Source organism: Amblyomma mixtum, chromosome 1, assembly GCF_055824585.1.
Source record: "Amblyomma mixtum isolate Tamu chromosome 1, ASM5582458v1, whole genome shotgun sequence".
Classification (NCBI taxonomy): domain Eukaryota; kingdom Metazoa; phylum Arthropoda; class Arachnida; order Ixodida; family Ixodidae; genus Amblyomma; species Amblyomma mixtum.
In genome coordinates, this window is record NC_143012.1 from 15,337,093 (window position 1) to 15,363,812 (window position 26,720).

Consider the following 26,720-nt stretch of genomic DNA (forward strand, 5'->3'; position numbering starts at 1 on the left):
ACAGGATTCTTATTCCTTTTACTTGTGCGTCATTTTTGTTGTTACTTAAAATTTCTGCTCATTATTACCATTAGTGCATTCATGACTGAAAAATTTTGCTGCTTTATTTTTGTCTGTTAAGTTTTGGAACGCACTCCACAATGCTTCGCTGAAATAACTAAAAATCAACATTTTGCAGGTGGCCTCGAGAAGAGACTTGCGTATCAGCTGTAATGAGCACACTACAGGGACAACAGGGCATTCCATGAAGCCCGAGCATGAAAGCAGGTGTCGCTGGTCACACCCGCCCACCAGCCTCTCACAAGGCAGTAGTAAGTTACCACCCCTTGACTTGGCAAGCCCCGGCATTCTTATTGAGAAAAAACACGGATTTACGGAAGTCTTGTTCTGTGCCATGGTCAGGAATAAAGCGGTCTGCTTGCTTTGGCAGCGATAGCTGAGCTTGACAATGAGATCTTTGCGACACACTGGGACAGTCTTATCTTCGGATACCGTACGCTGCACCTAATTGATCAATTTCAAGAAGGTTACTGAGATATATCGAGACAACCATTCAGTAGTAAAGCCTCATAACTCGGATCAAGTGAAAATATTTGCTTATTTACGGGGGTGTAACGCCCCTGAGTGACTCAGGGTATATGAGGGTCGCTGTAGTGAAGGGCTCCAGTAGTTTCGACTCCCTGAGGTTCTTTAACGTGCACTGGCATCGCACAGTACACGGGCCTCTCGAGTGGTAGACTGTTACAGTCTCGAGGATTTAAGGGGGGGGGGGGGGGGTTCAAGGCTCAACTGTTAACCACTCATGCCATTGTGATCAAATTTCGGATTCTGAATTCCTTCGTCTTTAGAAGAGCGCCGATATTTTAGTGCTGTATTGACCATAAAGAAAGGTTATTAGCATCAGAGTGACTTAGTGTGTCAGATTAGGAAAATTCACTTTCAAAATGCTAGTGATTCTTTTTTGTCATAGATTAACCCAGGAAAGTGCCTTCTGTATATAGGCAGAGAATGTTCTTTTATGACCACTTTTTGCAAGTATCGCACAACTTAAAAGCAACCTTTATTTTTAATGCCACTTGGACTTTTTTACCATAAATTTTGACACTTGAGCATGACAGGTACCTTATCTTGTTCCTCTCAAATTATCGGTCCGGAATGCATTCTCAAAGTTAATTTCAATGGTGCAGTATGAAAAGTTTTCCTGAAAGTATATTTTCCCCCAGAAAAGCCAACTGAGAAAAAAGCCTTTGGCGATTTAAGCACCAAAGATGAAGTTAAATTTTTTTTAATTGAAAGCTCTTGTTGTACTAACTCTGGTAGGACCTTCTTCTTTGAGGCCATATGACTTGGTTCACTCTAAGCAGAAATCACTAAAAAAGAAGTAAACTGTCGTTTGCACACCCCTGTTTATAACAAGGAGTGCGCCCATAAGGAGCTACTCCCATATAGGGGTGTTCGTGTTTAAAGTGTGGCAAGTGCTTGCAGTTCTGGTGGCATTTTTTTGTGCTTGAACTGTAGAGCAACTTTGCTAGTGCCCGTAGGCTGGTGGAAATGAGCTGAGCAGAAAACAAAGAGGCGTAGGTGGAAATAAAACAGAGGTCTTCTGAAAAATGCTTTAAGTTCGTCTTCAAAGGTCACATGTCGAGTTTTCCGCAAATCACTGAGTTCGCTCGCCTGGCAAGTATTGAATCACGTGACTCCCTGCACCTCGTCACAACTGTGTTGTGCATTGTACTTCATGTGTTGGTTTCTATTGCCGTGCTGGCGCCACTCAAGCTCTCGATGCATGGCTTCGATTGCCGTTGCGCTGCTGAACTGCCTACCACTATTCGCTTATATTGCTTGCACCAAACTCTCTTATATTGAACTGCCGGTTAATTCGAATGGCACAGTACATGGGCCTGTAGAATTTCGCCTGCATTGAACTTCGACCGCCGCGGTCAGGATCAAACCTGTGTCTTTCGGGTCAGCAGCCGAGCACCATAACCACTGAGCCGCCACGGCGGCTATGAGTTGAATTGTAATTATGAGGTCGGAGCATGGTTCAAATGTCGCTCACATGCAGGGTGTTCAGTTTTGAATGTAGAAAAAAAGAAAGGCGCATATTAAGCAATGCAAAGACAGTGGCTATTTGGCAGAGTTAAGGCATTTCTGTGCTCATTAAAAAACACTGTGTGGTTCTTTAAGAAATTACGGCTCTCATCAGGTACGTCATGGCTGATATTGCGGCTGTAGATTTTTTGTGTAATAATTCTTGGAGTAAAGAATTCTTGCTCTTCCAATGAATATTTTTTGGCAGGCTGTGTGTTGCCACCTCCTTTTTGAATGTTTATGACTGCTTTTGAATCCCCGCCCTGTCAGTTATGCTTATCTCACATGAGCGTTAATCCTTATTTGTGGTTAGGCTACTGGGGGTGGGTTGATAGAAATTTGGGCAAGTTGGTGCCTGATTCAGAGGGAGTCAGGCACGTCTGCTGGCTTGATGCGATGATCCTGGGCAAATGAAAGCCATGTGGATGGTAAAAAAATGCTTTACTCAGGTTATTTTATGCCTTCTTCGCATCATGCGGATATGCGCCTTAACACAATTCATACTCATGAAACAAGGAAGTCCTGTTTTTTGAGCTATGTGGGGAGGCAGTGAGAGTGAACCATATTTATCATCACACAGAAAACTGGAGAAACTAATAAAAGCACACCTTACAGTTAGGAGACAATGCAAAAGTAGGGCCCTCGCGAATTATTAGGCTTTTAAAAGATAATTTTGTAAACAAACTTCTGGTTTTGGGATGAGTCTTAGAGCGAGAGCTCTACTCCTCTGGGTAACTTCCGATTTCGATGTGGATGAGACAGTGACCTTAAATGCCTCAGAAGGTCAAACCGAACTTAACTGCGTGGTGGTATGACCCAAGCTATGGTAGTATGACAACTTGATCATATGACTATGACCATTGGGCACTTGACCTGGACCTCTGACCCTAGACATTTGATTGAGACAGTGGAGACCATGCTTAACATAGCTTGTGCTCGTATTACTAGGTTAAAGCCACGGTGAACTGTACCCATTTTTTAGCTGTTTATATGGGCATGAAACCCAGAACAGGCAAACGTGTCTCTCGTTACAGAAGGTGGCTGAAGTGGAGAGGCTGGTGGCGAGGTGTTGACGTCGGGCCGCAGTTGGAAAGCAGGTGGCGTCAGCGACATTGCACTTCTGGAGCAGAGTCAGGTAGGCCTGAAGGCACTGTTCGAGGAGACGTGTGAACGGGGACGGTGTCTCGGCATATCTCAGTCAGATTGCGTCGCGACAGCCATCGTCCAGCCACCGCAGATTACGGCTGTGGCATGCACAAGTGATACCAGAAGCGCCCCCCCCCCCCCCATTGCTTCCAAGACACGCCATTTGTTCACATGGCAGAACTTGTGGACCTCCATATGGCACCAGTATTCCCAACTACATTCATACCGTAATAGTGACGCAACTGTTTGTCGTATGGAGGAAGGAACACTCAGGAGAGGCCTCCTCTGCCAACGGCGCAGCCAATTTGGTATCAAAATTGTGTTGTAACTGTTCGTTGTACATAGTTGCGGGCGTTGTTATAGGATTCCTCGCGGCCAAGTAGGGCGGAAACAGTGGGGAGCCAGCTTCAAAAAATGACCTAACTGCCTCTTCTGAATACTTTCAAGTCTTACAGCATTAACGTTGGTGTCATACGATTTCTCGTTGCGTATAGCTGACATGTGCTAGTCAAGTTGGAGGCTAGCTTGTAACAGAATTCGAATCAATTGCGTATGCACCTTTGGTGGTATTTTATGGCTTGAATTTTGGCCTCTTGGTTTTCCATGAAAACAGCTAGCGCAAGAAACAGCACAAGAGGAGGACACACCACGAGCACTCGTTTCTTGCACTAGCTGTTTTTAGTGGTATGTCTTCCATACTCTTTACCGTTTTCCTTTAGGCCCCGTTGAGGTATCCATCGAGATGCAAGAGTTATACTGAGCCATTTCCTTTCCTCAAAAACCAATTTTGGTATCAAAATTGTGATGTAACCGTTCGTCGTACATTATTGCGGGTGTTGTCATAGGATTTGTCGTTGCTTATAGTATAGTCTCTTAGGTTGGAGGCTACCTCACAAGATATTCGAACAGTGTCCAAGTATTTCACACTCTGACCTTTGTGGATTCAGCGCTTGTAGAATCAGCGTTTGGAGGCGCGTCTTTGTTTCATTTCTGAGTGCGCAACCTGCGTCGAGTTAGAATGCTCATGATGACACACTAATGCTCTCGTCTTCACAACATGTACGCAGTCTTAAAAAGGGAAGCTGAAATGGTTTTATGAGAATTTGAATCTGTGAAGCTTCTAGGTAAAAAATGCAAAGTATTTTTGTCCTAGCATTTAAATGGTGACGTTATCGTTTATTAAAACCGCGATGATGTTTAGGCTTCTCTTCACTACGTTGGCGAATGCAGGGAAACGTCCTAATCCACGCTTAGGGAGACAAAAAAAAAAGACAGAAAATAAACAAAAAAAGTGCCGCTGCTTCCTTGACACTTTACGGGGTAGCAACAAACAGTTTAAACTGTTGTTGATGTCATTGTCACCGAAATTAGAAGTCATTAGAAGTCATGATGTCACCAGATGAGAATTCCCATTGGCGGGACGGAAGTGGTTTCACCAAACGGGAGCATTTCCATTGGCATCAACAGCAGCTAATGCTGTGGCATCGCCAACACACAATGAAATTGCGTGCTCATGCGAATTTTCCACCCCAGGTAACGCGGCAGGCCCTGTGCTCGAGCGACATTGGTTAGCTCAATCATGACCTCCGAGCTTTTGAGCAAGCTATCTCGGAGGACATGTTTCAGTCTGAGCATGCTCTGGACTGAGATGGCCTTTTTTTCCAGCCTGGCCTGCTTCTTCGAGGAGCGACCTGCGTTTCCATAGTCGCCGTGGAAAACCCCCACGTAGCCTGCAGAAAGAGAGGTGCACCTTGAGCGACCGCAGCGGGAAAGCAGGTGGTGGGCCACCTCTGCAGGAGCCGCTGGTAGGCACGGGTTCAGTGTTGGGCGCATGTTCCGCGTACGGCGCTGAACCACAGCAGATATCACAAGTGTGAAATCTCGTTAATCCGATTTCGCCTAATTGAAACTGAAGCTTCCTGCTCTTAAATAACCTCCCAGACTTATGATAATTCAAGTCAATATTTAGTTCTGTTCGAATTCAAATGATGTTTGGCTGTGCAGCAAAAAGAAAAAACTTCATATCGTTGGTTCGATCTCATTGTCGCAACTTGCCCCTAGTAAAAAAAAAAGTTGCAGATTAGTAGTGATGTCTCTTAAGATGGAGGTTTCTAATCCAAGCTGTAAATCTTTGAAAACGTTCGGTTCCTGGCACAATGAAAACGTTTCTGACCCTGTGTTTGGCGAATGATAGCTTTCAGCTGGTTATGCTCCGCGAAACCCAAAAGAGGACATACATTCTTCTGTTCTGCTTACATTCAAGAAATTCCTCTTGAGTGTGGTATAGTAGTCACAGAATGTGTCGAATACAAAATAGACACCATTGCTACTTTGTGCAGATGCCACACAAGGCGCCACCTTGTGGGCGATCTCTGCCCGAGATAAATGAATACATGGGCTCCCGTGAACATAAAACAGCAGGCTTTATTTTTTGTATCCCTTGCAGTCTCTGTATTCCGAGGTGAATCTAAAAGGCTGATTACGTGGGGTTTCTTTCGACCCTTCCAGGCAGAGTTGTTTGCAGTTGACTACTTGTACTAGTAATTACATTTTTGCGTAATATTTTATTCAGTTGGCAATTTTTTTCAGGCGGTAACATTTTGGATAATTCAGATGTTTTTCTGTAATCGATTACAATTACTTGTTTGCATGAGATTGAAACAAATAGTTCAACTACTCACGAAGGTTCTTATAATCGATTACCGGTAATCAGTTACTTGTTTGCATGAGATTGAAACAAATAGTTCGCTTTCCGCGGTAGTCATTCCTGGTGTAGCTGGCGCCATCTACGGATGCTTCTTGCCATATGTCGTGCTTTGCTAAAATGTTGTGATATATATAAAAAAACGCATTTTCCTTTAACTGTTGGATACTTACAAGACGGGCGCTCACTATCAACTGATTCATTTAGCGTAATACGGACACAAGCGATAAACCTGTATTTCTTTGTGCAGTCGTTGCTGACTGACAGCACCTGCCACAGGACTACACATGCAAAAAATGAAAATCGATATAAAACCGGTTTATAACTTGGAATAACCAACAAATAACCTGTGTTTTTCAACGCAGAATCTTATATCTCTTAGCCTTGCTGTATCAAAAGAGAAAAAAGAAAAAGGCGAAAAAACAAGGAACTACTGCAGACAGTTAAAATCATTCGAAGCAAAGCAGTGTCAAAAATGAAAAAAAGCGATCCTAGTCGAAGGGCACTCACGACTAATGAAAATTGCAGAAATGACGGCAGGAATCACCTTCCACAAAAGCGAAGCAGCCTACACGTGTTCCTCAAGAAATCGCGATTCTTTATCAAGCGTGTCAGCGCAACCTCGATTTCACTCCTTCTCTCCCACTTTACGAGTAAAAGCTTGGATAGTCTTTAGTTTGTGTCGGGCGTATGCAAGACACATGGCTTAATTCAAGAGCAGTTTGCAACCACAGCTCTTACAATGGTATGCCAAGAAATTGCCGGATTTTTTTACGTTCATGTTGCATTCTCTGGCCCTGTCGTTATGGCATATTCCTGTTTTTCCAACTTAAACACTGTTGCAGGTGACGGGACCTTAGATAAATTTTGGTGACCTGCTTCTCGGTGCATGATTTGTGCTTTTCAATCGCCACCATTGCACAGACACTGCCAAGCTTGTACGGAGCAATGAAAACCACGTAGATCTGCTTACTATATTCGCCATCATCTATTGAAAGACGAAATTACCTGGATGTTCGCTTCATGCTTCACTTTTCTGTCTCTGTTGTTCTGTAGAGCAGGCTTTCACAAATGCTGGAAAGAAATGCACTTGGAGAGTCAGCTATAAAGAGGCGAGCCACTTGGTAATCGCTGCTTTGACTTCGATGATCAAGTGGAAACGATGAAAAGTAACGCAATAGGAATCGATTACTGTTCTGTAATTACTCAGGAAATTTTCTAGGGTGGTAATTGAGCACTGTAATCAGTCACATCTGGAGTAATTTTAATTTTAGTCGGTTGCCTATGATTTGTAACGTGTACAAGACTTCTTCAAGGGTGCATTAGGTGAGAGGACCGCCGGTGGCATGACACTGCGTCTGACTTGCGTCTGTTCTCAAACTAGCTGTTCATTAATCCATAAAACGGAAGATATCTGCCACGTCTGTAGCTTGACGAAATAGTGTTCTGTAGAAGTGACAAGAGAGAGTGTGATGAACGGAAAGGCAGAACAGTTAACTAGGCGACACCCCGTATGCTACCGTACACGTGGGGAGGGGCATGTATGGGCAGATTGAAAGGGGAGAGAGGAAGGTAGATGACTTATTCGCTTCTACTTGGTCCATAACTAACAGGGTACACTTGGCACATTTCAAAAGCGCCTTCATAGCTGTGCTCTGCGACGAGGGTTTAGTCCACGGACCCAGAATCCTGACTTCAAGATTCTGGCAACAACAAATTCCCTCTCATCCATAGGCTGATGTGGCGCAGATTTCTTTCGGCCAGGGTGAAAACAGAAGCTGTTTAATGGCAGAACGAGTGCGCGTTCTGAAGAAAAAATAGTCAAAAACGCGGAATTGTTCCAAGCATACCGTGCGCGCCACACGTAATGCAGGAGCGGCGATGCGCAAGTTGCAGGGGGCATGCCCCGGTGTCTTACTTGGGGCTCATGCCGATGTTCACAGGAGAGAGAGCGATAAAAAAAAAAAATAAAAGAACAAAGCCTAGTGCGTATTTTTTGGCAGTGCAGTTCGCCGTCTGCATTGTCATTTCCAGGCTTGATTCGAATACTCACCTTATACGATTGCGTAAATTTAAGTTCATCAAAAAGCTGATTTTAATCGGTGCATCTGCAAAAAACTAGCATGTTCTAGAAAGATTACCTATCATCACTCAGTGGCTGCCACTGGCAACCGTTTTGCATACAACTCCCGTGTCACAGATTGTTAGAACGTAGCGTTTTGTATGAATTGGAACTGTTACAAACTTTGAAGCGCTGTAGTGCAAAAGCACGGAAGCGTAAGCATCTTATGGTGCGAAAAAACCAACAGAATACAAAACAACCTGTGCATTTGCTGAAAGATGTTGCAGTCAGTTTCGATGGCATTGCATGTACTGTGTGACACGCGTTGCTTGTGGCGCGATCCATTAACGAGGAACATTGACACAAATTACGGGATGCACCACGCAGCTCAAGACGGTGCAGCCGTCAACGGCACTCCTGCGGCGGCTCCTCCAGCAGGTAAGTCTAGCGGGTCCTGCCGATGTGGGAACGCTCTTGGCGATAGTTACCGCGAATTTCGCATATCAGCTTGATCTGGCTGGTGATTCTCAGCAGGTTTTATCACGTGTATTGGCTTCAGAGGAAAAACTTTCATTCGAATACAGGGCTGCATTTTTGTAAATGCAAGTCCTGCCAGCGGTAGGCCACTAGTTTTGGGTGCTCACACTACACAGACGGGCGATGATTCGAACTGTTATCTGTAGATTAATCACTTACATCACGGTAAAAAAACGTGCCCGAATACCAGGCGGGAATTAAAGAAAAAGCAGAAATAGCATATATTTTTCACCGTTGGGCTCTGCAGAAGTACAAGCACCGGCAGTGTCGTCTTTTTAGGAGGGCGGAATTTGTCATAATGCCATAAAAACAAGCGTTATCGATGCCCACACGGGTTGGAATCCACTTCTTCAAAACTGTATAAAAGGTGAATTTCTTTGGAGGAGAAATTCCAGAGGCCCGTGTACTGTGCGATGACAGTGCACGTTAAAGAACCCCGGGTGGTCGAAATTTCCGGAGCCCTCCACTACGGCGTCTCTCATAGCCTTAGTTGCTTTGGGACGTTTGGTTCCAGTAAGGCGAGGTCTTTCGCCATTCTGATCCGTAAAACTGTGCAGTGAACATGATTACGGCGTCGTAGAAAAACAGCTGCACTGAATGATGGCGCGGGAGGATACACCGTCTCTCTCTTGGGCGTGCTTTGAAGGTGACGTGGATGGGACAGCTTCTACAACTGTCCTACAAGATTGCCAAACACTGTGCATGTTTGTAGACAAATTTTAAGCCTTAATCCCCCTCAACATATTTTATAATTTCAATTAATTTTAGTCTGGTTGTACGTGTATCCAGCTTATATTTTGTTTCCCCGCCGTGGTGGCTCAGTGGTTATGGCGGTTGGATGCTGGCCCGAGAGACGCCGGTTCGATCGTGGCTGGAGCGGTCGATTTTCAATGGTGGCAAAATTCTAGGGGCCTGATTTTCAATGCTGGCAAAATTCTATGGGCCTGTGTCCTGTGCAATTTCTGTGCACGCTAAATAACCCTAGGGGATCGAAATTTCCGGAGCCCTTAGTTTTTGCACGTTAAACGTCCGCAAACAATCAATGAATTTTTAGCGTTTCTTCTCATTCGTTTAATAACAAAATCGTTAAAGGTTCCCTGTCACCATAGTGGAGTGCTGTTGTGCGCGCCGCACTGCCAGGAGAGCTTCATCCGAAATCACATACGAAAGGTGGCAGGTTTGCTGGCCAGATGTACTTCGCTGATGTGTCACTATGGCAAGCACTTACGTCCCAGATACGTCACGGATGTGTATTGATAACTTCGTGGATGCTCAGTGCCCAAGGCAAATGCGTCGGTCCTAAATTTCAAAGGGAGGTTTGTTGGTAACGGAGAGCTTTGCTTTGCGTTCTACACTGGAACAGCTGTATGCTCAGTGATTAGATATACTTGAATGCGTACATAATATAACAAGATTAATATATATCAGAAGCCTATGTACTGGGACTAATTATGTTTCCTCTTCGTTAGCGGCGCCTTCGAGCGGCGGCATTGGAGCTTTAGGTAAGTCGTCTACGTTTTTATTTAACCTTGCACCTTTGTAGGCTAACAGGGAACGCTGAAAATATGACCTCTGTGTTTGCTCGTTAATATGGTAAAACACTAATTGCTTGTGCTTGTGGCTGGACGTATCAGCCGTGCGCGGTCACAGAGGGATGGCCTTTATTAGTTGCAGGTTTGGAGGCTCCATTCGCGGCGTTTAAATTCACCTTATTTGAGGAAGCATTGACTACAGGAACGCATCGAATCGCGATTTCGCCGCGTCAGCAAACGCTTATATTCGCCTCCTGCACACATGCTAGCCTGCTGGGGGGATTGCGAAGTCAAGATAGGGAGTCGACAGCTCGTCGGCCTCCTAAGAACGAACTGCAGCTCGCCTACAAGCGAAGCTTGCTACCTGCAAGTTTCATGCAGCACGTTTGTAGATGTGTACGACACTGCATTTCTAAGGCGTCATGCCTCAAGGAGGGCGCCGGAAGGCGAGGGGAACACCAGATATATCCTCCCCACCACTGCGATGTTAAACGTAGGACAACAGAGAGAAGATTGGAACGGGGAAAAGTTGAGGACATCCGTCCAGCCAGTAGCGTAGTTGTGTTCTGGAGAATCATGTACATGATACCTGCAGCCGGAATGGATTGCTTCAAAGGGAGAAAGAAGCAATAGGACACACATCCCGTGTCACAGGTTGTTAGAACGTAGCGTTTTGTATAAATTGCAAGTGTTAAAAACTTTGAAGCTCTGTAGTGCAAAACACTCTTAAACCTGTGTTTAGAGCGCGGAAGCGTAAGCATCTTATGGTCCGAAAAAAAACCACCAGAATACAAAACAGCCTGCGTATTTGCTGAAGGGTGTTGCAGTCAGTTTCGATGATGACATTGCATGTACTGTGGGACACGCGTGGCTTATGGCGCTATCCGTTAACGAGGTACATCGACACATGCTCCACGCAGCTCCAGGCGGCGACGAGATCGGGCGGCGACGAGATCTCCGCCAAGTTATGGCCGGCCGCAGGTGAGTTCAGCGGACCCCGCCGATGCTGAAGCGCCCTTGGTGAGACAGTTAACCGCGAATTTCACGTATCATTTTGGTATGACTTTTGCAATACGATACGGTTTTTAGATATAAAACTTTTGAATACCGTAACTTGTCAGCAGGCTCTATCAGGTGTTTTTTGTTCAGAGGAAAAACTTGTATTCGAATGCAGGGCTGTCTGCTTTTTGTGAATGCAAATTGTGTCAGTGGTTGGCCGCTAGTCTTAGGTGCTCACACTACGGAGGCGGTAGGCGATTCGAACTGTAATCTGTAGATGAACGCGCTTAAGGATTAGCTGTTCCTTTTAAACGCATAGTTTTTGTAGGACATGTTTTACTGGCTTATCAATGCTCTCCTGCGCAAAAGCGTGTGGGCAGCCCCAGGAAGGCGGAATTTTATTTACCTCAGTGGTGTGCAGTTGGATGGCGTTTGATTGCTCCTGGTCCACAAGTACAGATGAGGTCAGGCCTTTGGTCGCAGCCTTCATCTCTTGGGTTTTTTGTGCCACCACAGAGCCCTGAAGCCTTCTCGCAGCGCCATTAAACGCCTTCAATTCAAGCGCCGCAGGTGCACGTCTTCAAGGTGTTGTTTTGTAGATATCCGATTGTAGGCTTCGAAAATCTGGCCTGTATACCAGGCTCCTATGACCATCTTACGCTTATGTTCTTGAAGTGTTCTACCTTCACATTATTCGTTGCTAGAGAGAGACTGCGCACCATCAGAGCTGTTCTATGGGTGAAACTACATTACCAAAGAGACGCAACATTTGAGAAGCATTCATTTTTCATATGCAGTTCAACGGTGTCTTTTCTATCTCTGTGTGAGGGATTATTACTTTTGATGCCTGCGCCTCTTCAGTGTCCTTAAAGCTCTTGTTTCTAGGTCAAGCAGGCGATGAATTTATACACCTCGCTTGATTGTGATATTGCTACAGCAGATTATGGAACACTTTACCTTTTAGGTATCGATCCATCTCTGCCTGGTTCTCTTGAAGGTGAACCCATTTTCGTTTCAAGCAGGAAAATACCACAGACTGACCATTTATAAGTGCCTGAAAAAGTGGCAAGGATGTAGGCGCAGTGATATTTCTGTGTTGTTGGCTTCCTCATAGGGCTCATAGGCAAAATTTCTGAGAACGGCTCTGCAAAGCTCCGTAATTTCCTACATCATACAGACGCCAGTACAAAAACGTGCTCCAGTTATATTCCGGCATTCCCCCTGACTCTATTAATGCTGCTCTTTTCTTTTGGCACAGCTTCCCTGCCGGAACCGCAGCGTAAGTTTGATTCTACATTAACTCATTAAAGCGACTTTACTTTTTCCTCGGGGATAAAGTGTTTATTAACCAATTGCGCGCGCCCGGCCAAGTGTGTCAGCTCTTCGGCATCGATGTAAAGCCGCGTCCGATCATCGGGTCCATATAGCACGCCGGGAAGGTGTACCGCAGAGCACACGACCTGAATGAGCCGCTGAAACAGAGGAGCAATGAGACTAGACTGGCGAAGCAACACATTGTTTAGAAGAGTTAAACCTCAGCGCTTTTTTTTCTTTGCATTCGTTCTCATTTGTATTTTAATTAGCGAAGCACATGAAAGACGAAGCACAACGCTGACCGTGTGTGTCAACGCTGAGCAACGCTGACCATGTGTTGGTGTCTATTCCCGTGCAGACGACACCATATGTACCAACCAGATCAGATGCAAACAGAAATGCCATATGTTCACAGCTATATGCTCACCAAGGTAGAAGAATCATGGTGGCACAAGGTGAAGGAACTAGGCTATGTGAGATGGTACGATATTAAAAACCTCGTCAGCTGCCTTCACAAGGTCTTCAGCCAAATTTTCGTAAGCGTTGAGAAGTGGCGTGACTGTGACGGACCCAGTTAGCTGTAGTTACTCATGGAGGCTCACACTGGCGGTTACACAGGTTCACAGTCTCGTCCTTTGTCCCTTGCGCTGCGAAAAATACAATAGCTGGTTACACAGGTTCACAGACACGGCGCTGTCAGCACCGTGTCATTGAACCTGTCTCGTCCTTTGTCCCTTGCGCTGCGAAAAATACAAGAGCTCGTAGCACGGCTGTGCTTGAAATCTCTGTTAATTACGTAGAAGGCTTGCATCTTCCCAATATGCTGCTCAGCACTGATATCGAGCGTCTCCTCATGCGTAACACTTCCGCGCTGAAATCTGCAATGAGATTCAGAGAATACCATACCGGCGGGCAAAAAGTTGGCCTGTGAAGTATCAAAAGGTGCAACCTCGATGCCTGACTTGGAGACTCCGCATGCAGGAGGTCGACCTCAGTGTTATCTGTAATAAGACGTTCAAACGCTGTTTCTATCACTTGTATATGTAAGACGATTGCAGCTTGCTAGTGGCATCATATCTACCCATTAGCGTAATCCGCAGCCACGTAGCCGGGTGTTAAGCTTTCATGCCTAGACCTTTATATCAACCCCTCTCTGTTCTGTACGAAAAGAAGCGCTCTCTACTGGAGCCCTAGTTTCAACTGGTCTCCTTTTCACAACAGCGGATTTTCGCGACAAAAGAGTTGATGCTAACCGTTTTGAAGCCACTTATGGCCACGAGGGAATCCTTGCTAAAGTAAGACAATGTTCTAGGGGCTCAAACATGCGGTTATTACTATGGAGTGCCTCTGAAACTTTAAACCACTTAGTGTGGATTGTCCGCACTCGTCGTTACGCCCTGCTATGCCCTGCTAAAAAAAAAATAAGGTGGTCCGGACGCGCTGCTATGCGTTGAGAACCACTGCTCAAGCATCACCAATGAATAATGAATAAGAGCTTGAGCACATCAAGTGCCCCACTTATGTTGAATTCCCGTTTTATAAGGTCGGTAAGGCAGCAGAACGTTTATAAGGGTCTTGTTTTTTATTAATGCTTCTTGTTATCATTCTCCAACAGAGTCCGGCCCGGATTCTGGTGGTAAGTAAAAGTCGTTCACTCCTAATCAGTAAACACGAGCGCGAGCAATTTTTCGGGCTCATTTCGGTCACCTGTCATTCTATGAAATGACTACACAGGTTTCGGAAAAGCGTCAAACTGAGGAAGCACAGCTATACAGTAGTTATGACCTCAAAGCGTCGGTAGCGGACGTTTCGTTCTTTCCTTCCTGCTATTTCACGTGCGTGTTGGTGGTACCAAAGTTCAGCTTTGCAACCAGTATACACCGTAGGCATACGCTGTAGTTGAGCTGGACGCGCTCGTGGTACGCACGAGTGTAGCAAAATTCTTTGCCGCAATGCAATAGGAAAGAGTATCTGCCTAGGAACGTCCCAGAGCACATTCGAGCAGCATAGATCAGACGTGAATGGCTGTTCGAGCATCGCCGGTGACATTCTTGATCCGGGAAGGTGAACTGCCCATGTCACTGACCTTGTAAATTTGTATTGAAGTTTAATATCGTTGGCTCACAGAATCAGTGAAGTTTTTCCGAACGTTTGTAAATTGATACTGAAGTTTAATATCAGTGGGTCACACAATCCGTGAAATGTTATTGAACGTAGTCGCAGTGCAGCCTATACGTATTCAATACTATTTACGACTCGGATACGAGCTTGGATCGGCTTTTCACAAAACACTGAAAAATCTGAACGGAAAAGAAGTAATGGCTACCGTGCTGCTACTGCTTCTTCCTTAGACCGCACAAAAAGACGTGGGTTCGATCCCGGCCGCGGCGGCTGAATTTCTTTGGAGGAGAAATTCGAGGCCCGTGTACTGTGCGATGTCAGTGCAGGTTAAAGAACCCCAGGTGGTCGAAATTTCCGGAGCCCTCCACTACGGCGTCTCTCATAGCCTTAGTCGCTTTGGGACGTTAAACCCCATAAACCAAACCAAACCTTAGACCGCAGAAAATGAAAATGCATGAACAGTGCTGACGATAGCCTGTTGATATCCTATTAAAATTTAATGGTATTTTCACCCATTACAGACTGCGAGCTGTATATTTGGGTTATGGTGTCAACTGATGATTTCAGGGCTGAAAGGCTAATGGGAGTGAGATTAGTGCTCGCGTTGGAACCGTTGAAGGGAGCGGAGGCACGTAAAAGGGTAAGGGACAGGAACTGCGCAGCAAAGATGACCCTATAGGGCGTGAAATTGTAAACACGCAGTTCAAGAATGAATATTAATAGCGAATGTAAAACACTGTAAGTAAAACCACTGTGCTCACAAAGAGGTATCTCATCACATTACATGATCGCGCGCATATTTTTTTCTGCAGGAAAGCTGTTATAGGTATTTTAGTCATATGGCCTTGAATCTACTATGGAATCTACAGTGTTAGCCGTAAGACCTAAACTTAATAATCCGCTGATTTGCAAGCACGGCTAGGCTTTCTCTTAAGCTTGAGGATATAGGTTCCACGGTAGTATGCAAGGCTTAACGGTGAAACCAAAGCTCTATAACAGCTTTCGCTGATCTATGGGCTAATCCTTAACTCTATAAATCTTTTAAAGTTTGTTATTTTATTATTTTCCCTTCTGGACGGCCTCCGTGTGATGTGTGGTGGGATGATTTGTGGTTCTTGCATTCTTTTGAGACCACTTATTTCCCTTTGCTATTATCTCGTTATGTAACATAAATGTGTGAATTTTTGTGCGCCAGCTACCCCCGCTCCCCAGTTTCGCCGTTTTGGTCTTTCTGTTCTCTTTGTGCCCACCGTGGTAGGTTGCAGTTCTTTTATTGAATACTCTCGAGAGATTGCTTGGAGGTGGCAGCAGTTGCCATCGCAGGACAGTGGCGCATCGCTTAACCACTGAACTGCTTCTCCAGGAGTGGTAGGAGGACTCCCAGCGGCCTTTGAATACTAAAGGTATCCAGCGGCCTCTGAGTGTGAAGCCAAGAATAGCCACAGTTCCGCATATATTATGGGCATTAACCTATTAACGCAACTGCCTGATACCCTTGAGACGGAGAGCTTAAGCTCAGTTTCACGGACCTTTGTCTGAAGCCCGCTTGATCTTGAAAACGGAGCCTCAAACCCAAAGTCGAATCACTAGCGCACTTATTTCGCATTCGGCCTGACTGGAATAAATGGTACACCATTTATTTTTTGATATAGCTTGCTGCACAGTAGCGAGACCACACGGTTGTTCCCGTGGATGTTAAATGTATGATTATCGTTGTCAGTATCGCCTCTATTTTTGACCATCTTATTGGCCCTCTACCTTCCAGCCAGGCCTCAGCAGTGCCAGACAGTGATCCTCTACTCCCAGAGGCCGCAGCATGAAAGCAGGTGGCGCTGCCGTCGACTGGACCAAAAGCTCGAGGGCCCCGACGACCGCCCTCTTCATCAAGCTGGCTGTTATGAGGACAGCTTGGTAGGCCTCTGTTCACGGTCGAAACGTATGGTCACTGTACAGCCGCACATTTGCTTATTTCTTAAATTCAGGGATCTATGAATGTAGAGAATGACAGATTCCACATATATGGGCATTAACCCATTGTTGTTATCCGCACAACTTCCGTCCGTGAAAAACAGATCCCAACACTTGTACCTGAAGTGAAAAATTGGGCTAAGGCACCTAATTCGCATTTGGTTTATCGCATTTGGACCACCATTTTTTATTTTAGGCCTTAGCCTGCTATAGTGTCCTTTTATATCACTTTTTCGACCCACTATAAGAGTCATCCTTTCCTTTCAGCTGGGCTTGCCCTTGAAGAGATACTTGTTTCCTTGCAGGAAAACCAAGAACCGCTTAGGGAGGTGCTGCCTTGTCTGGCCTCATGAAGCCTCAACGTGAAAGCAGGTGGCGTTCCCGACGACGCCTCATCTTTAGCTCCGGAAAGCCAGCACGTGTTGGTAGGCCTTATGCCAATGTCTTAATGCATGGCCTCAGTTCCCGCTGTGCCGCTTAACCACCACCACTATTACTAACGCACTGAAACCTTGTTAACGCAAGTATCCTTTTTTAAACTTCTTCGACCCACTGTACGAGCCATTCTTTCCTTCCAGTTGGGCCAACCATTGAACAGATAACTCGCGTTTCCTTGCGGGAAAACCAAGAACCTCTTTGCGAAGTGCTGCGATGTCCGGCCCCATGAAGCCTCAGCGTGAAAGCAGGTGGCGCTCCCGACGACGCCACGTCTTCAACCCACGGGACGACCAATTCGTGCTGGTAGGCCTTATGCCAGTGTCTAACACATGGCCTCAGTTCACACTGTGCCACTTAACCACCACCACTGTTACTAACGCACTGAAACCTTGTTAACGCAGGTATCCTTTTTTAAACTTCTTCGACCAACTGTACAAGTCATTCTTTCCTTCCAGTTGGGCCAACCATTGAACAGATAACTCGCGTTTCCTTGCGGGAAAACCAAGAACCTCTTTGCGAAGTGCTGCGATGTCCGGCCCCATGAAGCCTCAGCGTGAAAGCAGGTGGCGCTCCCGACGACGCCACGTCTTCAGCCCACGGGACGACCAATTCGTGCTGGTAGGCCTTATGCCAGTGTCTAACACATGGCCTCAGTTCTCACTGTGCCACTTAACCACCACCACTGTTACTAACGCACTGAAATTTTGTAAATGTAACTCGTTTAATTCAAACTGCTGTTTTTTTAACTGACGTTTTTGCTACGTCATTTGCATTTCAGATTACCTACATTACCCTGTCAATGCATAGATTTTATACAAAATTCTTTAAGCGGTGTGATATCTTGGGGTTGTTACAGCAGTTGCTGCTTTGTCACAGAGGTAAATGGAATTCAATTTGTTGTTATGACAAGGGTCCTTAAATTAGGTAGAAGGGAAAGGTGCTAAACATGCTGCAAATCTCGTGGGAGCCTTCAGTCCTTTAGCACAAAAGAAAATGTTTTCGGCACACACTATGCTGTCCTGCTATGCACCATAAAAACCAGCACGGCGCAGCGCAAGTCTTCTGTGTAAGGAAGTTTTGTTTTCGCAGTGCTCGGTGTTTGGGAGGGGTGGGGAGACATCTCATATTTTGTTTGAAAAATGTTACCCACCCTGTTTTAATGCGGCAAACCTATTCCTTTCCTACCAGTGTTGATTATCATGACACTCTCCACAGACTTGTCCTCCTTGGTTGTTGCGCTACGCAAGATGTCATAAAAAGTCTATTCTTCTAATAAGATATTTTGTAAGAGAAGGATTGGATCGCACGCATGAAAAAGTGCACCTGCTGCACAGTTTCTGACTTAAACTAGCAAAGACGCCGCCGCGGTGGCTCAGCGGTTATGGTGCTCGGCTGCTGACCCAAAAGACGCGGGTTCGATCCCGGCCGCGGTGGCTGGAATTTCTTTGGACGAGAAATTCTAGAGGCCCGTGTACTGTGCGATGTCAGTGCACGTTAAAGAACCCCAGGTGGTCGAAATTTCCGGAGCCCTCCACTACGGCGTCTCTCATAGCCTTAGTCGCTTTGGGACGTTAAACCCCATAAACTAAACTAATTAAACTAGCAAAGCGGGCGATAGTGCAAGGCTGGTAAAGTCTGCTACATATCTGTGCTCCTGCGCAGCAAAACACTACAAAGCCTTAATTTTTGAGGAGACTTACTATTAAAGCATTAGCATAATATAGCTCAGTCTCATCAGTTGTGTGCATTATGGCGACCGCGCAACGCACTAGACAATGCTTGCATCAATCTTGTCAGGAGCTAGGGGATTATCTCCTGACGTAGCAGTACTGCCTAGAACAGAACTACTTTGTGCAGAGATTTCAGGCTGGGGATTGTGTGTCATAATTTTGAAGCATAATACGTGTTTGGAAAGCGAAAAGTTAGGCGGGGGCTTTCAGGTCAGTTCTGATTGTAAGAACAGCTTTTTCAGCGAACACTGAAAAATTTCTAATTGTATAAGGTACTCATGAGTAAAAAAGAAATCTTTTCAGCCACAGGATTGCAGCTGCGCCGAACGAAAGATTATATACACGATTCTAGCTCTTGGTAGAGAAAGGTCGGTTAGATGTTTTTTTTTTATAATCACAGTGGACAAGGGAGGAAAAAGGCTCGGGGGTCCTTGCCAGTGTTTCGGCAAGAGGACTTGCCCAGACGAAGACAGGTCCTCTTGTTGAGACTTTGGGAACAACGTGAGGTTTTCCCTCCCCTTGTTTATTTAGTGATACACAATTCTATTTAGATCTGTAATCGACTAGAATTTTATCAATTAACTTTTAACTTACCACAGTTTGGTGACTAGTGCCAATGGGGAGTTAGAAGCCATGGACAAGATGATGCCGTATCAGTTTAGAAACAAAGAAAAAGTAATTCGATAAAGCCACTGTCTTTTTCCACACAGGGCTGAAACTGAACTCACGTGTGTGTGTGTGTGTGTGTGTCTGTGTGTGTGTCTGTGTGTGTGCGTGCGCGTGTGTATGTGTGTGTAGTGATTGTTATTATGAGAGGAATGGGAGTGGGTGGGGGTTGATAAGACAGGAGGTGCCCTGAAAGTTCTGTGGAAGTGCAGTGCACTCTATTCGTGTGTTTTAGTGCCCATGGCGGCCAATTTGATCTGCCTGCGCTGCTCTTCGCACCTCGGCTATCCGCACCTCGGCCAGGGATTTATGCGTCCCTCTTGAAGGGGGCGTTTGGGGAGGCGCAATCCCATCTGAGCCACCTATTAGAGTGATAACGGTAAATATGACATTCACCAGAAAATCCGGTGACGGCGTTGTAAGCAAAAAATCACGGCCATGGCTCTTTCAGGCGGTCCCCAGAGAAGAAATTAGGAGGCAGGTCGGCGAGCTAAGTCACGCGACCTTGCGGTGACATCACAGCCTGCCTACCGGATAGGGAGCAAATTGCCCATCATGGCAGGTGGCAGTTAAAATAATGATTGGTTGCTTGGCAAGAGAGACCTGGGCTGCACAAGGCCCACTACTGGAAGCACCTGCTATCGCAGGGCTGTGGCGCATCGCTTAACTGCAGCACTACTGTGCCAGTAAGGAAGGGTAAGAGGACTCCCAGGGGTCTATGAATGTAGAGCTCACCCACCTGCCTCCTAAGTTCTTCTCTGGGGACCGCCTGAAAGAGCCATGGCCGTGATTTTTTGCTTACAACGTTAACTCATTATATCGCATCATAACCTTAAGGAGGAGCCAAGTGTCCCCTCCAGTTTTTTTCTCTTCTATGTAAAATTTCTAGACCATAAATCCATGCCTGCTCCTTGGCTCTTTCTAGCGTCAGAAACCATGCGAAGAAGAGGACCCAGCACCGTAGCACGCGTTCTGCAAGCACGCCTACAGCGCTCTCATCGGTCAGAGCCCAAGGGTGTGCAATCAGACGTGGGGTCTTCTGCCGGTCACGGAGCAAATCTGCACGCTCCGGAGGTGAGAACAAAATGCGGGATCAAACGTGATCAAAAGCCGATCAAACATAAGATCATCTGGGTACCGGGGCACACGGGGGTGGCAGGAAACCAAGAGGCAGACAGGATAGCTCGAGGATATACTAACTACCGAGCATCCAACGTCAACGACCTTGAGGAATCCCTGCCAGTACCTCAGGAATACTCGGCCATACTCAACAACTACAAAGGCAGCAGGATGCGGTACCCACCACCGCACAAATCTTTAAACAAAGAAGAGGCTGTCACATGGAGAAAACTGCAAACGGGGTCATATCCAAATCTAAACACACTAAGTAAAATTCACCCCACACTTTACGCACACAATTGTCCGTGGTGCCATGAAAAACCTACACTGTATCACATCACATGGGCATGTCAGAAAGTCGACATCGTCCCAGTTATACAAAACCCCAGTGTGGAGCAATGGGAGGGTCTGCTCTCCAGCGACTGCCGCGATGACCAGATCGGTTTGATACGGCGAGCTCAGCTGACGGCAGCATCCAGCGGAGCCCTGGAATAGGGGCAACCGACCGTTGCGGATGGACTCATCTGACCACATAAAAAAAAAAAGCACTTGTGCTAGAGCCAAATAAAGTTATCCTATCCTATCAAGTACTTACCCAGCTGTGTGATGTCTTAAAGCAGAACGCTTGCGCATGACAGCGTAACTTATCGCCGCCTAGCAAACATGAAAACACGGTCCACTTTATAACGCCTGGGTACGTAATTATTAGCCTTTACAAATTTATCAGGCGGGTCGATGGTAACGAAACTGTCTATGGCAGTACTTGAGCTTCGTGCAAAGTTGGTGGTGGTTTTAAGAGCCAGCCGACTCCCCGTGTTGAGGTCTTAGAGCACTAGATCCATAATCGCCAGGTTTTGAGTCATGGCACCTCCGGAAACTTCCTATTTTTCTTATGAATACGGGCTACTCTTACCACAACTCAGTGTACTGACTCTGACTGAGTAATGAGTTGTCACTCTGTACATGCCAGTTTGAATGTAATCCTGACATCCCGAAGACAGCCGCTTTCTGCCTCTGGCTGGTTTTTCAGGTTTTCAGGGCTGGTCTGATAGGACATGTGGCCTCCGTATTTGGATACCGTCCCTACACAGTGACTGGTTGAGCGAATCGATCGCACTGCACCAGAGCAGTCACCTCGTGTGTGTTTGATCCTGGGTTGAAATCTTGTGACCGGTAACCAATGGTTTTTGCAATGAGCGCAAGTCTCCCCACGCCTAGTGCTTGTATGACTGCTGGGCTTTCTTGAAACGCCTGGAACACACAGCCCGGTGCCTGACACCAAACTATACATGCACAGTCGTGTGGTCTGAGCCTGGCATGATACTCACACGTTTTTTGGACCGAGGCACAGGGATGTTTCGCACTGTAACAGTCTGAAGAAAAAAAGAATGCACACTCGCTGCAGTTGGTTTAAACCCATCTCTCTCGGTTGGGTTTAAACCAACTTAACTAGTCAGTTTAAACAGGCTCGTGACACCACTGCCTGACACCACACTGTGGACCCCAAGAAAAAAAAAAAAAGAGAGTGCATATTCACTTCATTTGGTTTGAACCCACCTCTCTTAAGCGTCTCTAGACAGATGCATGACACCACTGTGATTAAGTTTCGTTCTATGGACTTCAAGAAAAAAGAAAGAAAAAAGAAAAGAGAAAAAAGTGCATACTCGCTGAAGTTTGTTTAAACCCACCTCTCTTACACTCTAGCCGCCGCGGTGGCTCAGTGGCTATGGTGCTCGGCTGCTGGCCCAAAAGACGCGGGTTCGATCCCGGCCGCGGCGGCTAGAATTTCTTTGGAGGAGAAATTCTAGAGGCCCGTGTGCTGTGCGATGTCAGTGCACGTTAAAGAACCCCAGGTGGTCGAAATTTCCGGAGCCCTCCACTACGGCGTCTCTCATAGCCTTAGTCGCTTTGGGACGTTAAACCCCACAAAACCAAATCTCTTACACTCTATATACGTGCATGACACCATTGTGGTTGAGTTTTGTTCTGAGAGACTATGGACCTCGTCTCCGATGCAGCTCTGGCCCATAAGGTTGTCGCTAGTTTCCCAGTGCCAAAACCTGAAACAAACTGCAGACTTTTTACACGCGAAAAAGCCAAGATAGTCCCATGCGTGGTGAAGATGTCAAGGTGGGGCTGGAAAGAGTGCTCTCGAGAGTAGCGGTAAAATATGCCTTCATGCCAGTGTCACCATTTATTTACGGCGGTGCTTGTTCAGTCAGGGGATGTCATTTTATTAGAGGAGCTCAGCGTGGGATTCTATCTACGCTTTAATTAAGGATTCTATACCTGGCAACAGTAACAGGCTGTCTGTAGTGGCCCAGAGAACCAGTACGTTGGCGTTGGCATTTAGGAATATTATTTGCCGCGCCTTAAATGGAGTACGTCCGACTGAGAATGGCGCACTTGTCGTCGACATAAATGGAGCTCACCGTCGAGGCACCCTAAAGGACTTGAAAAAGTGAGCTCTCGTAAGTATCCTTTTTTTGCAGGTGGCCTTGATAAAGGACGCGCTTCCGCTACGGCGCGGACGGCACGTGGATGATCGGGTGCTCGGTGAAGCCCTAGTATGGGAGCAGGTGGCGCTGGCTACGACAGCAGGCATCGCCACGCAGCAACTTTTGGGCTGCAGCGTGCGAGCAGGTGTGGCTTCTTTCGTGAATCGTGAAAACTTTCGTGAATCGTGTGTGTGGAGTTGCCAAGCTTAGCACAGGGGCTGCGAATTCCTTGCTTTGCTTCGCTGTCATCACTAAAAAGAATGGTGCACCTACTCGGTGAGAGTGTCATTCACAGGGATACTGGAATCTTGAGCTCAAGAGATCCGTGACAGCCGAAGTGTGAGAGCGCCATCTTTGGTTGTGTGATGCAAGTGGATCTGGTAGACAGCTTGTTTATATCAGGATGATGGGTAGGAATGGTGCACCTGCTGTTGTAATTAGAGGAGGAAAGAGGACCAGAAATTTTGTTGCAGTTCAAAATATGCAAGGCGTGAGAAACCCCAGTCCGCTATCCAACCTTGAACTAGATGATGCAAGCAAGTCCACTTGTCCAGAAGTTGACTGGCGGACTGAGGCTTTCTTTCATCCCTTAGTTTATTTTGTGGGAGAGGTTCAGATTTCAGGGGTTTCATTCTTCATTAGCCTGGTTTACTTGCCTGCAAAGGTTGACGTCAGGTAATCAGCCTTCATAATTTGCAATGGCAAATTTACTTCTAAGTCGTCTAGGTAAACAACACAGCTCAATAACTTGTGTCATTATCAGGACTAAAAATAACCATAATTTCATTTATACGGTCATGCCTCGTTAACAGGCCCCATTATTGCGGATTCAAATTACGGACAGTATTTCTGGAGGCAAAACTTTTTCAATGCACTCACACCCTAATAACATGGAAACTCGCTCATTACACAGTGGAAAGAGTGAAAATGAATACAGCCCGTTGTCGCATAATTGTGCTGAGTGCAAAGACTGTTCAAACTTCTTGAATTTGAGTAGATAAGTCAAGCACAGCCTGAATAATATGCCTTTGTTACACACTGGATTTGCCATCATACTGCTTGTCGCACTGTGCAGAGAGATTTGTGTTAACCCATGAACTGCCAGGCCCAGTGACTTCTGCTCACACACTTTCTGGCTGCCAAAGCACTTCTTTTTCTGGCGTCAAAATCATTGTCAGTGCTTGGCTACTCGCATCCTGGCGCAGATTACTCATTGTACAAAATGAATTGAGCTCCTTAACAATAAAGAACAGAGCCACAAGCTTACATTATAACCTCACAGATGCCTTTCCGCAGCCCACAATGCTATAGCACTTTTTAAAACCGAGCCTTAGTCGCTTTGGGACGTTAAACCCCATAAATGCAACCAACCTGTCTTCTTCAGTCTCTTAAATATATCAGTGAGGCCATGTGGTCGGTGAAATGACGGGGTGAGAGCTCCAATCGCTGGCCAAAGCCTTCATTTCGAAGCATTATGTCCATACTGCTCTGGCAGCGCGTTCAGCGAGCGTGACCAAGAATTGGCAAGAGGGCAGGCTAGGGCACCCTGCATGGAGGGGTAGGTTACCCTATGGTGATGCAATCACGGGACCAACCCACGGGAGTGCCCTATGTCGTGTGCCCCGCAGTAACTTTCCGGAAAAAAAAAAACAAGATTCTGTACGGTAGCCCAAGTTAGTGTTTCTAGAGATTCCGCGTCTGTACATGCTGCTCCTGCCACAACTCTCTCCGTCCCCCGTATGCATTCTCATTCTATTCATTCGGTGATGAATTAAAACATTTATCTCCACTGAAGCTAAACCCGAAAACCGGCCGTTGTTCGGTGAGATCTGGAAAAGTACACAGATAAACTTGCGGCGCAGACGCGACTGGGACGAGAGCTTTCGAATATACTCTAATATACTGAATATACTCAGAGTAGAAACGCAATTTTTGCACTGCAGCTTTGGCGGTTGGAAAACATTCTAGCATGGCACCCTAATTTGCTCTCAGTAAAACGGCGAAGCTGTTTGTTTGTCATGTCTGATCATGCAAGCAAAGAATGCCCGCGAACCTCAACATTGAAGGCCTTTCTTCAAACACAAAATACTGACATTTTCCCTAATTCTTGGTAGCATTACTGCACCTACAACGTATGCACCATAACAGCCAAAACTGTAGTGTTGAATGGCAGTGTCGTTGTCAAGAAAATTCCTCAGGGATGGATGAATTGGAAAAACCTATTCGCTTGTTTTGTGTCCTTGCTGTTCGCAGTGTTTTTTTTTTGTGGCACTTTATTTTGCAAAGTTGTTCTGAAAATGGAGTACTGATCTCCGGACATGAACGGAAGTTACCCAGATTTTAGTGGAAGCCTACTTGCATTTTTTTGGCGTTCCAGGGAAGACCACAGCGGCTTGTTTTGATGGCGTGGTCATTCCGCGTACACTTATAGTGTTCTGTCGAGGTCTAACCCTGACGCTCCCGCTCCGATGGCAGCTTGTGATTACTTCGTTCCTTGTTGGGTCGGAAACATGCAGTCTGCTCAGTGCGATCCACTCCCCCTAGCCTCCTACACATTCTTAGTGGCGGTGTACGTAGGCAGTTCTTCTGGGTGTACGTAGACCTGTCTTATCGTTATTAGCACTTTCAACAGCTCCAGTCACCTTGACGAATGTAGGAAGCCAAACAGAAAATGAGGGAGACAGCGTTATTCTCCTGTTCCCGTTATTCGCTTTCCGTTATTCTCCGTTATTCGCTTCTATTCCTTTCGTGCCTTATTTTTTGCCGTTTGAATAGCTCACATTATTCAGAAAATTTACGTGTTAGAACCACCTCTCGAGAAAGGGGCTTCCGCACCATGGCCACTAGTTCCGGGACAGATTTAAATATTAAATATAATCACAGTGTTATTCTTGGGCGTACAGACATGACCAAGTGACGTCATATGCATTCAACCACTAAAAATGACGTGCTTTATTGGTCTACTTGACATTCATATTGACATTAATTTTGACATTCACCTTGACATTCATATCTTGTCTTTAACGCAGTAAATCATGTCGAGATCTCAAGGTCACGTTATATGCTGCTACGACTGCACACGTGGCGGCTGTGGTGTGGAGAGGTGATACGGATGTCCAACAAGGTTGTTTCTAAGCTAAGAATAACAGTGCATAATTTGTCATTATGCTCGACTGTGCCAGTTAGCCTTTAAATATATGTTCGGCACACAAAGGGCGTCTTAACAAAAGGATAGCATGACTGGAAAAGCTGGTAACCAACAAACTGCAGTATTGACCGCGTGCCTGGAATATTGAATACCTTTCCTTTTTGACAATTTCCCATTCGGAGTGATGAAATTCAGCTGTACCAGGTCATGCTTGCTAAACCACCTTCTTTTCACAATGCAGCACAATGCCTGGCTGTGAACGAGTCCGTGCGCAGATCAGTCTGTCCATGTAAGTAACTTGGATTGCCTTTTCGAGTGCTCCGTTTGGTGATAAGAACTGGGTTAGGTGGCCAGGCGTAGAACATATTGACTGGAATGGCCCCTTTTTTGTCCTATTCGATAGCCCAATCTATATGCTGCGTTAGTGAAATAATACAGAGCAAATAAACTGGACCGAAGAGAGACGCGATGGCTGAATGGGAACTGAATGGAACTGCAACGCACAAATACATATGAAGGCTTGTGAAGAAGCAGGGAAAGGGTATCAAGAAATAGAAGACTGCAAAAAAGTTCACATTGGCCACTTCGTGGCAGGACAAGGAAACAGGTTTGCTGACTCGGGATGTCCCGTTGCGCGCAATAACAAA

General features: G+C 46.0%; 1 protein-coding gene across 4 annotated transcripts; it reads left to right on the top strand.

Annotated features, from left to right (window-relative positions):
* Positions 1-227: 227 nt before the first annotated feature.
* LOC149365547 (uncharacterized) lies at positions 228-26,428 on the top strand. Of its 4 annotated transcripts, XM_089543928.1 has the most exons (13): positions 228-311; positions 3,126-3,226; positions 4,903-5,042; positions 8,391-8,441; positions 10,010-10,042; positions 10,993-11,053; positions 16,272-16,417; positions 16,780-16,899; positions 17,053-17,215; positions 17,368-17,530; positions 20,234-20,382; positions 22,920-23,070; positions 26,315-26,427. In XM_089543928.1, the coding sequence occupies exons 11-13, from the start codon at positions 20,245-20,247 to the stop codon at positions 26,368-26,370; spliced, it is 345 nt and encodes a 114-aa protein (XP_089400054.1). In that variant the 5' UTR covers positions 228-311; positions 3,126-3,226; positions 4,903-5,042; positions 8,391-8,441; positions 10,010-10,042; positions 10,993-11,053; positions 16,272-16,417; positions 16,780-16,899; positions 17,053-17,215; positions 17,368-17,530; positions 20,234-20,244; the 3' UTR covers positions 26,371-26,427. The 4 variants fall into 4 exon arrangements, 3 of the variants coding, with proteins under 3 accessions (XP_089400054.1, XP_089400064.1, XP_089400074.1); XR_016282961.1 differs by lacking the exon at positions 22,920-23,070 and having other exon boundaries at positions 26,315-26,363; XM_089543938.1 differs by lacking the exon at positions 17,368-17,530.
* The last annotated feature ends 292 nt before the right edge of the window (positions 26,429-26,720 follow it).